The 13283-nt window shown below is 42.9% G+C and overlaps 1 protein-coding gene across 1 annotated transcript in view; it reads left to right on the top strand.

Moving 5' to 3' along the window:
- The window catches only part of VEGFD (vascular endothelial growth factor D), an 88551-nt gene that overhangs the window by 59230 nt on the left and 16038 nt on the right, over nucleotides 1-13283 (top strand). The window contains exons 4-5 of the mRNA XM_063449160.1: nucleotides 1089-1279; nucleotides 3223-3368. Of these exons, the coding sequence (XP_063305230.1) occupies nucleotides 1089-1279; nucleotides 3223-3368 (337 nt within the window). The remainder of the gene's footprint in view (nucleotides 1-1088; nucleotides 1280-3222; nucleotides 3369-13283) is intronic.

Below are 13283 nucleotides of genomic sequence, written 5' to 3'. Positions count from 1 at the left end.
GCTGGAATTTAGTCACGGAAGTTCAACGAAGCAAAAGTGATGGTAGGAGCCGCAGTCAATCCCAGCAGCCACACGGTGCTCTAAAGCAGGACCAGCAATCCCACAACGATAAGACACCTTAAATGCCTGGAGAATGTCTTGTGTTGCCTTATCGTTGTGGGAGTGCAATGAGGCGAAGGTACCACCCCCCTGGGTTTGTGCTGCGTATAGGGGATATATATCTGCAGATATAGTCACCAAATTATTGCTTTTTCCAGCTAGTGTGGCTTCTGTCATGTTCATGCTCGTTCCAGTGATGTCGGGGCCATCAAGTTCTTTGTATATTTTGTATATATCGTGTATTAATATTGTTTGTGTACTTTATTGTACCCTATTGTATCAATGCAATGTTTTGTGGACCCAGGACATACTTGACAACGAGAGAAATCTCAATGTATCCCTCCTGGTAAAATATTTTATAAATAATAATCATAACCCGGCTTTCGACATCACCTCAGTGCGCATGACTTAATAGTGCTGGAAGAATACAGAGATTACAGCTCCCTTGCTGCCTGGCTACATCCTACCCCCAGAAATGATATTTGGGCAGAGTAGGCACCTTTGGTGCGGGTAGGCAGGTGCTTATTCTGCCTTGGTGCACAGTTGGCTACCTCTAGAGGGGCCCTAAGGTGGCCGGCCAGCTCTTAGCGTACCCCCTGCTTTTGGTGTGCATACCCCCGGGGTACACATACCACAGGTTGGAAACAAAGTTCTCTATGACATGAATTTTGTAAAGTTAGGGTTAGGGTTAAGGGTAGGTCCCCCCCCCTCCCCATAGAAAGAAGTCAAACTGTTTTAAAATCTCCACTTCTAATGACAATTCAGGGTTTAGCTCATTGGCTGATCAGTCAATGAGCTATCCTTGCTCTGCAGACTTAGCTCAGGAGAATTAATGGTTCCTATTTAAGAGAAGTTGTTTTTGGTGGTTAGAATTTTTTTTTTACTTAAAGTTTTGGAGCTTAGGTTGTCCTTTTTATAACCACATGACAAACATAAATGTAAACATATAAATAATTTTCCTTAAGATCACCTTGATTATTTTTCAACAGATATAGATGAAGAATGGCAGAAGACTCAGTGTATGCCTAGGGAGACCTGCGTGGATGTCGAAAAGGATCTTGGTACAGGCGCCGGCAGCTTCTTTAAGCCCCCCTGCGTCTCTGTTTATAGATGTGGAGGCTGCTGCAATGAAGAGGGAGTTCTTTGCGTCAATACAAGTACATCTTACGTAACGAAAACGGTAAGAACACTGATCTGACAACTCACCATGCCAAAAAGAAACCATGCACAGGGTTATTAAATGGAGTGAGAATTCAAAGAGAAATTCAAATTTCAGATCAAAATAGCTGAAATTGAACAATTCTCTAATTCAGACTACTCTTGCCGAACTGCATGTCTAGTGAATAGCCCTGTAAATAGCCCTGATATTAAGTTTACAATAAAATAGAAAGAAAACTGAATTATTATGAAGGAAAATAAACAACTCACAGGTTATTACAGGTTTTTACAGGTTATTCACTGACGTGTGAATTAAATATTGTTCCAAATTTGCCGAAATGGATAAATACCTAGTTTGTTTTTTGCAGGCCCAAAATATTTATTTAATTTTGTATGCACATTCCAAATTCCAATTCACACTTTAATGAAAAAGAATTTCTTCCACTGAAAATGGAGTAATTTGGATCAGAAATCTATCTGAATAGAAAGCACATTTTCAAAGACGTTGATCTCTATTTTTATCCTCAAAGTTGACTATGGATAAACAAGTTATAATGATATAAATACAGTATTTTGCATTCCTATATGCTAGCCGAATTGCTTAGTTTCCATCTGGAACAATCCTGTGTAATTATCAAGTACAATGATTTGGCAAATCTTACTAGGGTTTGTTAGGCTGATTCGGCCTTGAAGGAACATGAACCATAACCACTACAAAATGTTTTAGTTGTTATGGTGCCAGGATTTTCCTTGTGCTCCCTCTCTTTCCCCCCATGTAAGTATTCAAACCTTTTGTGCTAACAGTGCCTGCCTCTTTGACAGCTAGCAAACAGTTTGACTAACACTGGGGAAAGCAGGGAAGCACCAGGTCACTTCTGGCACAATAACCACTACAGAATATTGTAGTGGTTATTGTGCTTGGAGTGTTCCTTTTAAATTTTAAATTTACTTTGAATTCCCATCGCTTTTGTTTCTGCTCATGCAACTATTGCCACACCTTCCCTGCCTGTGACTCACACAACTCAAATAAAAAATGGTTTTATTTTCAATCAGATGAGACATAACTGTGTTTTCTTGTGTTTTTTATTTTTTAGACGTTTTGTATCTTCTGCTCTGTTAATTTAATTTCAACCACATACAGGAGACTTCTGCACACTCTAGCAGGCTGCTTACAGGGCAGGAGATAAGACATTTTAACATAAACAGTCCGTACAAGAAAGTAAGTTTAGTAATTAGATCTCTCTTTGCATTAAATAAGCAGGGAGACTGTGTAGGTCTCATGTAGGGGAGATGGGACTAGGATTGCATAAACAAAGTGATTAAATTTCTAAATAGCAGATAATTGATCAGTGAGACAGCAGAGGCATGATCTATTCACCCCCCCAAAAAAAAAGTTGTTTTGGTGCTTATAGTGTCCAGTTATTTATTTCTCTTTTCATCCTAACCCTCTCCTTGGCCTAGTATCTATTTCATTTCTCTGTTTCCGTTTCCCCTTTCTAACTCCCTTGGTTTTGTTATTACCCCATTATCTGTCTGTCTGTCTGTCTGTCTGTCAGCCCATGTTATGTAATACAACCTTCTTTAGTAAAACAACTAATAGCTATTTCCATCTAAGACCTTTGAGTGCTCTCTTTCCTACTGAGTGTCTGTACATACACACACACACACACAAACCTGCGAAATCTCACCCAGATTGTAAGGTTTCTGCAGATGTTACTGGAGAAGGAAAGTCCCCAGGGAACTTTTAAAAGAGGAAAATTCAGCTGTATTGAACATGTAATAATCTAAAAATATATGTATTTTTATACATTATCTAAATGTTGCATTACAAATAAGTGGTACATCAACCCTAGAGTGTTATTTTGTTACGCATATTGACTAGGCTTTATCTCCTTTAGGAGTTGGGAAAAAAAATATTTTATACAGAAATAAATAAATAAAATTAACTATTGTTTTCTTCCTTAGCTTTTTGAAATTTCAGTTCCAGTGACGCAGGCTCCAGAACCAGTTTTTGTTAAAATTGCCAATCACACCAGCTGCAAATGCTCGTCCCCTTCTCCACGCCAGCCATATGGAATTATCAGGAGATCAGTTCCATATTCAGAGGATGGGTAATGTTTTAATCTCCTTGTTCATTCCTATTTATGAGGTTTGCATAACTAGAATAGCATTGGTATTCTGTAGACTGTACGTGGGCAATGCGTCTACCTAACAGACTGTTCATTAAATAATTTGCAGGAGGTAATGTCTCTGTATCTGGCATTCATTACATGTGATATACAGTGCATTTATTGCTATATTCTTGTCCACATAAGTAACATTCCTCTTTATTATGGAGTCACTGTAGGTATGTTAAGTGTTTTTAAAAGCGCGTACTGTGGATCGTACAGCTTGCCAGGGGGGAACTCTGTGGAAAAGACTACAATTATGCCCTCTGACCTTGCATTCCAAACAATGTCTATGTTTAAATACAGAGAAAAAAGATGTAGACATCATATCGTACCAAGAGTTACCATTGTATTATGTTTACTCTTGATTATGTTTGTTAAATGGAGCAGTGTTGCCTAATTGCTGGCTAGGGACTCAGATATAGGCAAAAATGTAAATTTGTAGATTCCCCAAGATTGACATGATTTATTGAGTAATGGCTACAATTTTAAAAAATGTATCACGCAAACATCTACCCAACTAACAGGCTTCTGTCTTTCCTAGAATTCCCACCAGAGGTTACTGATAGGTAAATGGCTGCAAATGTTTGTGTCAAACACATTGGATATTTAAATCCAGAGCTATCATTTGTTTAACTTAGTTATTTCTTATTAAAAAGTAGAAAAACAGGCTGCATGAGAATGCAGAGAATGTGCAACGGCTTAAATAGCTTATTAAAAAGTAATACCGCCTGTAAAACCTAAATCACATACAATTTATTTTAGGAAGTTACAAAAGTTCTATATATTTTTTGCTTGTCTGTTTATCTATGCATTTGTCTGCCTGTCTTTATATTTATCCCAAAAAGTGAGAACTAATAAATGTAAATATGGGGTGCGGTGCCTAACTGCTGAAACAGATGGTCGCATGGCCGCTGAGCTCCAGACCACTGAAACAAAAAATACCCGCTCTCACCGCCCAGGTACGGGCCAAACCCATCCCAGGGAGACTCCAAAACTCACACGAGCCCCATGAGTTTGAAAACTAAAGAGCTTAAAGGGACACTCCAGGCACCCAGACCACTTCTGCCCATTGGAGTGGTCTGGGTGCCAACTCCCACTACCATCAACCCTGCAAGTGTAATTATTGCAGTTTTTCATAAACTGCAATAATTACCTTGCAGAGTTAACTCCACCTCTAGTGGCTGTCTACTAGACAGCCACTAGAGGGCACTTCCTGGATTATAGCACAGATTTTCTGTGCTAGAGCGTCGCTGGACGTCCTCACGCTATATAAGGACCTCCAGCGTCACTCAATTCCCCATAGGAAAGCATTTTCAATGCGCATTGCCGCATTAGGTCTCCCTGGCCGGCGGGCGGGATCAGTTTCGCCCACCGTCCGACGTAATGAAGAGGAGGAGCGGCGGAGGAGGAAGAAGCAGCAACGTGGGACATGTTGCTGCCTCTGGTAAGTGACTGAAGGGGGATTGGGAGGTGGGAGAGGAGACCTGCCGTGCCAGGAAAACTGATTGTTTTCCTGGCACTGGAGAGTCCTTTTAAGCCCAAAAAGCCCTGGTTGGTGATGCATATCGTCGAGCTATGGCGGCAAACCAAGACGTCTCTGACTCCAAGATGGCGTCCCTCCACGGTGGCTGTCCAGACTTCTACGGAGAGACGTCGGACTCTTACCTGCCCAGACAATGCCATCAACGGCTCGGATGCAGCTCCCGCAACCGACGTCAACCCCCTCACCGGTTACTATGGAGGCAATTAGAGAGCCTCTGGCAGATCACCACAAGAAAATCTTGGCCAACGTGACCTCGATACGGGAAGACCTGCAGGGCTTAACTGGATGACTCTGGGCTGTGGAAGGCACCACTAGCACCCATGCATGCCAGATAACAGAGCTACTACAGGCAGTTTAAGACCTAAGACAGCAGAATAAGCTTAGTGAACAATGATTAGCCATGCAGGAAGAGAAACATCGCCTAAAACACCTGAAGATCAGGGGTGTCGCCGACAACATACCAGAAGCTGAGTTACCACACTTTGCAAGACAGCTCCTCACAGCATTGCTAAACCCGAAAATGGCCAAAGCGGTGTCACGGATAATTCATCCTTTAATTATGTTCAGGGGAACCCAAATTAATTCAAGCGCTTGGAGAAGCAATAAGGCACACGTCATATGGTGATAGTTGTGAATCCAGAAGAATTTCTTCTAGCTTTAATTGGGAAAGATCAGCTTTATACAGTGGAGGATGCGTGTTTGCGTTCAAGGAAAGGAATGTAAGTGTCAGGATACTAGTTGATCCAGCACGCAGAACTTTATCACACCTAGGACTAATGGTAACATCTTACCGGGCCTTAGAATGGCCGGACTTAACATACTAAAGAATAGTCGGAGGTTGGGGACACAGAGTGAGACACAACGATGAGGGAGAGCCAAATGTCAAGGATACATGAATACAGGGAAGTCAAAACAAACCTAAAGTCAATAACCAGAAATAAATGATCAGGAACACACTCTCGGACAACCACTAAGGGAAACCATGACAGGGCAATGTGCTTAAGGAATAGGTGAGTTTAAATAACCCTCTTGTGGATCCGTTTGGTTGTAACCGGTCTCTGACCCCAGGTGAGGTCAAGCACAAGTCGGCATCGTCATTACCGTGGGCGGACGTGGGGTTTTAAATTGGAATGGATCCGCAGAGGCCTTCAACATGCCGCAGGAGTCAGATACACTGGCACATGGCTGCTGAGTAGCACCTCCGTTAATGCCAGAAAGGCATTTGTCATTACGTGCACTACAAGGTGAAGATGAACATGTGACAGTAAGAAGAGGCATATTTCTAAATGTCAAAAGATAAGCAGTATAAGTACTCTGGTGTAGGCTAGTTTTTGTAAGAAAGAGAACTTAATGTAAGACAAAGTTCATTTAAGCATAACGCATTACATGAGTCCAAGTTAGCCAATTTTAATATAGGCTAGCCATTTATGGCCCCTACAAGCTTGAGCCTTGGAATCATACGGCATTCCTTCACAGCGGTAGCACTGGACGGAATATTCTGCATACCGAGGCCAGCCAAGGTGCCATCCACAGCTACAAGGGACTTAGTAATTCAGTTCCAGAATCAAAGATACAAATTCTTAGAATTCTTATTCTTCAAAGTCTTAGAAGTCACCAGGGGCCAGCCAACATACCTCTTCGAAGAGATGGCCCTCACATTCTACTTGGATCTCTCAGGTGGAACACTGGCGTGGAGGAGATCCCTGTGACAATTTACCTCCCTCTTGTGAGCGCAACGCATCAGGTACCGCTGGGGCCCAGCCCATGCTCTGTTAGTCACCAAAGGCAACACCACACACACCATACATGATATGCAAGAGGCCACAAAGATTCTGAGGCTGTTAGACCTTCCCATGGACTCACTTGGCCTATCTAAACCATTAGTGAAGCCCACGCAGCCCCCAAGTTATGACTCAGCCAGCGCTCCTGAATTTGTGCCCCGACGGCCAACCGCTGAATCTTATGCTGCAGCCACAACCTGAACCCAGACCGGGATAAACAGAAAATTTGCTGGGACATTCTCCCACTACACAAAGTTTATTATTTATTTTGTTTTTGTCTAATCTGTGTACACGCATATTATAGCATCGATGATCCTAGTGAAACGTTTAATCCTTTGGCCGACATAGCTGACCGCAATCACTTTCACTATTTCTTCATTTAATATAAAATGTGCAACGATATTCATGCCATTTTGTCTTTATATGTTTACGGAAGCTCCAACAACTGCTGTTGTGGCATTGTGAGACGAGTTGTAAAGTATTATCCATGAACACAAACATAAAGAATAAAAATAAAAAAAAGTAAATATAAACAGTTTTACCTGTTGGGTAGGTGATATGGGAGAAGTGTGGGTCGAGGTTTTATCTGATGCTGACCTTAGTTTGACAGATTTTACCGTTCTGTGTGAGACTGTCATTATCATGCTTTTAATTTAGATTATAAATCCTGAATTTAAAGACTTGGAGTCATCCATTTGGCAATGTCCTCTACTGCTGTCATTTTAGCTCTCTGTGTTTTGTCATCTTTCAATTATCCAATTTAAAGCTGTAAGTCGTCCATGTGTAGACGAAAATATGTAGGAATAAACTAAAGTCTGTATCTCTTATTGAGGTCTGCAAGTTATTTTACTATAGCAAAGAGTGATGATCCATAAGCAATCGTGGTCACTAAAATAGCATTCATAGCCTCTAAGGCTCAATTCTGAAGAAGTTCCGGATTTATGGCAAATATTATGGTATTTGGCTCAGCTCACAACCTGATTTCTCCGATGATAAATATTTAGAAGTCCTGGAATTGTAGAATATAGCTACTTGGTGTGGGTCAAGGTAAGATGATGTCAGGATCGGGACAGGGATCCAACACGCAGAGTACAAACAGGTACAGGGTACGTATACCGGACCTTAGAATGGCCGGACTAACGTAAGTAGTAAGTAAAGAATGGTCTAGAGACAAGCCGAGGTCGAGGGAACAAGAGAGCAGGTAAGCGAGAGACAAGCCGAGTCAAAGGGCAATAGAGGTAAACGAGGTAGAACAGACAAGCCGGGTCAAAACCAAAGAAACTAACAGAATACAAGAGCACTGAGTGACTAGACAAGCTAGAACCACGACAGGGCAATGAACAAATGTAGAAAGCCCTATTATATACCCTGGTTCCAAACAGGTAATCACGCCCCCGACGAATCCTCATTCGTGCTTGGGGCTTGATTGACAGATCGGGTTGGGTTGTCGTCATGACGTCGGCTACTGAACGCCGCGTCATAAAAGGAAGTGGATCCCTCGCGGCCGGCGTGTAAACGACCGAGGGAACCGCGAGGAACGAGTGATTCAACCCTTTTGCGAGGAAGAACGTCCAAGTGTCTCACCTCCACAGAGTTAGAGACAACAGGTACCCTGACAGTACCCCCCCCCCCTCAGAAACGCCCACCGGGCGGAAGGAACCGGGACAAGATGGAAAGCGGGAGTGAAAAGTCCTGCGGAGGCGAGGCGCATGCACATCCTCCTGAGGTATCCAAGACCTCTCTTCAGGACCATATCCCTTCCAATCAACCAGATATTGTAACTTCCCCCGGGAGATACGAGAATCGATGATGGAATTGATTTCATACTCCTCTTGTCCCTCAACCTGAACAGAGCGAGGAGAGGATGCAGTGGAGGAAAACTTGTTACATATTAGGGGTTTTAACAAGGAAACATGAAAGGAGCTAGGAATGCGTAAGGCAGATGGAAGAGCCAGACGATACGCAACTGGGTTAATTCGAGTCAGGACCTTGTAAGGTCCAATGTAACGAGGAGCGAATTTCATAGAAGGAACCTTCAAGCGAATGTTTTTGGTACTCAACCATAACCTGTCCCCTGGAACAAAGACTGGAGCCGCCCTTCTATGTTTATCAGCGTGTTTCTTGAACAACATGGAATTATGCAGAAGAATTTGTCGAGTCTGATCCCACAACTTCCTCAAATTGGCAACATGAACATCAACCGACGGTACTCCTTGGGAAGGAGAAACCGAGGGAAGAATGGAGGGATGAAAGCCATAATTCATGAAAAAGGGGCTAGAACGAGTAGAATCACAAACGAGATTGTTGTGTGCGAACTCTGCCCAAGGAATCAGACCAACCCAATCGTCCTGGTGTTCGGAAACGAAACAACGCAAATATTGTTCGATCTTTTGATTAGTGCGTTCAGCAGCTCCGTTAGACTGGGGATGATAGGCAGAAGAGAAATTCAATTTGATACCCATTTGAGAGCAGAATGACTTCCAAAAACAGGAAACAAATTGGGAACCTCTATCAGAAACTATTTCGGAAGGTATCCCATGTAAACGAAATATCTCTTTAGCGAATATCTCAGCCAATTCAGGAGAAGATGGAAGTTTAGGTAAGGGCACGAAATGAGCCATCTTAGTAAACCTGTCAACCACCGTGAGAATCACAGTCTGTTTTTTAGAAACAGGTAAATCGACAATGAAGTCCATAGCCAAACAGGTCCATGGTTTCTCGGGAATTTCCAAGGGATGCAAAAGCCCACATGGAAGCGTCTGAGGTCGTTTAGTCTTCATACAGACCTCACATGCTTCGACGAAATCCCTAATATCTTTACGTAAGGAGGGCCACCAGAAATCTTTGGCTATTAAGGAGCATGTCTTACGAATGCCAGGATGCCCAGCCACCTTACTATTGTGAAAGCATTGTAGCAATTCTAGTTGGAGTTCAGCAGGAACAAAATACCGTGACTCAGGACTCTGTCTAGGAGCCAGATGTTGTAGCTTCATAATCTCGGCAAGCAACGGAGAATGAATCCTGAGGCTAGTGTTGGCGATAATATTGCACTTGGGGACTATAGAAGACAAAACCGTCTCAGATATAGTAGAAGGTTCATGTTGGCGAGACAAAGCATCGGCCTTAGAGTTCTTAGAACCAGGTCTATAAGTGAGTACGTAATTGAAATGGGTGAGGAACAAGGACCAACGAGCTTGTCTGGCGGATAAGCGCTTGGCCTCCCCAATATAAGACAAGTTCTTGTGATCCGTCAGAATAGTAACAGGATGCAAGGTCCCCTCCAATAAATGTCTCCACTCCTTTAAAGCCATGATAACAGCTAGTAGTTCCCTGTCACCAATATCATATCTGCTTTCAGTCCCAGATAGTTTCTTGGAAAAAAAACCACATGGATGTAATGGTTTATCCACGCCTAACCTTTGAGACAAGATGGCACCTATACCTGTCTCTGAAGCGTCTACCTCGAGTAGGAAAGGTAAAGTTGTATCGGGGTGAACTAAAATTGGTGCAGAAGCAAAAAGTTCCTTAAGTGTCTTGAAGGCAACGAGAGCTTCAGTAGACCAAGTCTTAGTGTCAGACCCCTGTCTGGTCATATTGGTAATAGGAGCAATAATGGAAGAGTATCCTTTAATGAAGCGCCTATAATAATTGGAGAATCCAATAAACCTCTGAATGGCCTTGAGACCCATGGGTAATGGCCAATCTAAAATAGACTGGAGTTTATCCGGATCCATTTTAAAGCCTTCCCCAGAAATCACGTAACCAAGAAAGTTTATCTGAGATTGGTCAAAACTACATTTCTCCAATTTGCAGTATAACCCATGTTGTAGGAGTTTGCGCAATACCCTTCTGACTTGTCTGTGGTGGGTCTCAATTTCTCTAGAGTGTATTAGTATATCATCCAAATATACAATAACACAATCCTGTTGAAATTCCCTAAGAACTTCATTGATCAGATCCTGAAATACTGCCGGTGCATTACAGAGCCCAAAAGGCATTACCGTGTACTCATAGTGCCCATATCGAGTATTGAACGCTGTTTTCCACTCGTCTCCCTGCTGAATTCTCACCAAGTTATACGCCCCTCTGAGATCTAACTTGGTGAAAATCTTGGAACCCTTTAAACGATCAAAGAGCTCAGTAATCAAAGGGATTGGGTATGCATTTCTGATAGTTATTTTATTCAAACCTCGGTAATCAATGCAAGGCCTTAACGTGCCATACTTCTTATTCACAAAAAAAAAAACGGCCCCGGCAGGCGAGGATGATCTCCTAATGAATCCCTTGTCTAGATTCTCACGGATATACTCCTCTAAGACTAAGTTCTCCTTAGTGGATAAAGGATATACATTGCCCCTCGGAGGCATAGTACCAGGTAGGAGATTAATCTTGCAATCAAAGGACCTGTGTGGAGGTAAAGTATCAGCATTCTTCTTGTCAAAGACTGCCTTTAGATCTATATACCGAGACGGTATTTGTAAGTCTGTAGACTGGGTGGAGTTAACCGGTGTATTACCTACGCAAAGTGGTGAGACTTTCTGTAAACACCTGTCCTGGCAACCCTGACCCCATGAAGTTATCTCCCCTAGCTCCCAATCAATAATAGGGTTATGTTTCTTTAACCATGGATACCCCAGAACTATAGGAACAGAAGGGGAAGAGATAAGCATAAGGGATATACCCTCCTCGTGTAAGATACCAACAGTCAAAATAACAGGTATAGTCTCATGAGAAATCACAGGTTCAGATAATGGTCTACCATCTATGGCCTCAACGGCCAAGGGGGTGTCTCTTAGCTGAGATGGGATAGAGTGTTTAGAAACAAAAACTTGGTCAATAAAGCTCTCAGCAGCTCCGGAGTCTATCAATGCCATAGTCTTTATTACTCCCTTCTCCCATGCTAAAGAAACAGGTAGCAGAAGCCTGTGATCTTTATAATTGTGTATAGAGGACAAAATAGAAACACCCAAGGCCTGTCCTCTAGAGAAACTTAGGTGCGAGCGTTTCCCGGACGATTAGGACAATTTAGGCGAAGGTGCCCTCTTACTCCACAATACATACACAACCCCTCCTTTCTCCTGTACTGTCTCTCTTCTTCTGAGAGGCGAGTATTGCCTATCTGCATAGGTTCAGAAAAAACTGGGATAGTGGTTTGAGGACTTTGAAATAAAGGAGCTAGTTTAAAGGAAGGTCTACGAATATTATCTCGAGTGTTCTGTCTCTCTCTTAAACGTTCGTCAATACGAGAAATAAAAGAAATTAAATCCTCCAAATTTTCAGGAAGCTCTCTAGTAGCCACCTCGTCTAGAATTACATCAGATAATCCGTTTACAAATACGTCTATATAGGCCTGTTCATTCCACTTAACTTCTGCCGCCAAAGACCTGAACTCTAGTGCATAATCCACAAGGGTTTGGTTATCTTGTCTAAGGCGCAATAGTAATCTAGCTGCATTGACCTTTCTACCTGGAGGGTCAAAAGTTCTTCTAAAAGCAGCGACAAAGGCATTATAATTATAGACTAACAGGTTATCATTCTCCCACAGAGGATTGGCCCATCTCAGAGCCTTATCAATGAGGAGTGTGATAATGAATCCAACCTTTGCCCTATCTGTAGGATAAGGATATTCAAAATGAATACCAATTTGGTTTAAGAAACCACGGCACTTCTCCGGAGAACCACCATAACGTACAGGAGGTGTAATACGGGAAGAAGCACCTACAGTGGCTACTTCTAGACCTGAACTTACAGAGGAGATGGACGTGGCTCGCATCTCTTCCGGTGGATTACTAGATCGAGATAATAAAGCTTGCAGCGCTAGAGCCATCTGGTCCATTCTGTGATCCATGGCATCAAATCTAGAATCGGAAGAACCAACCTGAGTGTTTGTACCTGCAGGATCCATTGGCCCTGTCGTAATGTCAGGATCGGGACAGGGATCCAACACGCAGAGTACAAACAGGTACAGGGTACGTATACCGGACCTTAGAATGGCCGGACTAACGTAAGTAGTAAGTAAAGAATGGTCTAGAGACAAGCCGAGGTCGAGGGAACGAGAGAGCAGGTAAGCGAGAGACAAGCCGAGTCAAAGGGTAATAGAGGTAAACGAGGTAGAACAGACAAGCCGGGTCAAAACCAAAGAAACTAACAGAATACAAGAGCACTGAGTGACTAGACAAGCTAGAACCACGACAGGGCAATGAACAAATGTAGAAAGCCCTATTATATACCCTGGTTCCAAACAGGTAATCACGCCCCCGACGAATCCTCATTCGTGCTTGGGGCTTGATTGACAGATCGGGTTGGGTTGTCGTCATGACGTCGGCTACTGAACGCCGCGTCATAAAAGGAAGTGGATCCCTCGCGGCCGGCGTGTAAACGACCGAGGGAACCGCGAGGAACGAGTGATTCAACCCTTTTGCGAGGAAGAACGTCCAAGTGTCTCACCTCCACAGAGGTAGAGACAACAGGTACCCTGACAGATGACAAGATTAGGCGCCAAGAAATCAGGCAAAACCAGGGGGCTGAAAA

The sequence above is a fragment of the Pelobates fuscus genome, chromosome 1 (genome assembly GCF_036172605.1).
Source record: "Pelobates fuscus isolate aPelFus1 chromosome 1, aPelFus1.pri, whole genome shotgun sequence".
NCBI classification, from domain to species: Eukaryota; Metazoa; Chordata; class Amphibia; order Anura; family Pelobatidae; genus Pelobates; species Pelobates fuscus.
The sequence above is the reverse complement of the archived record's forward strand: the minus strand, read 5'-3'. Positions and strand labels throughout refer to the sequence as shown.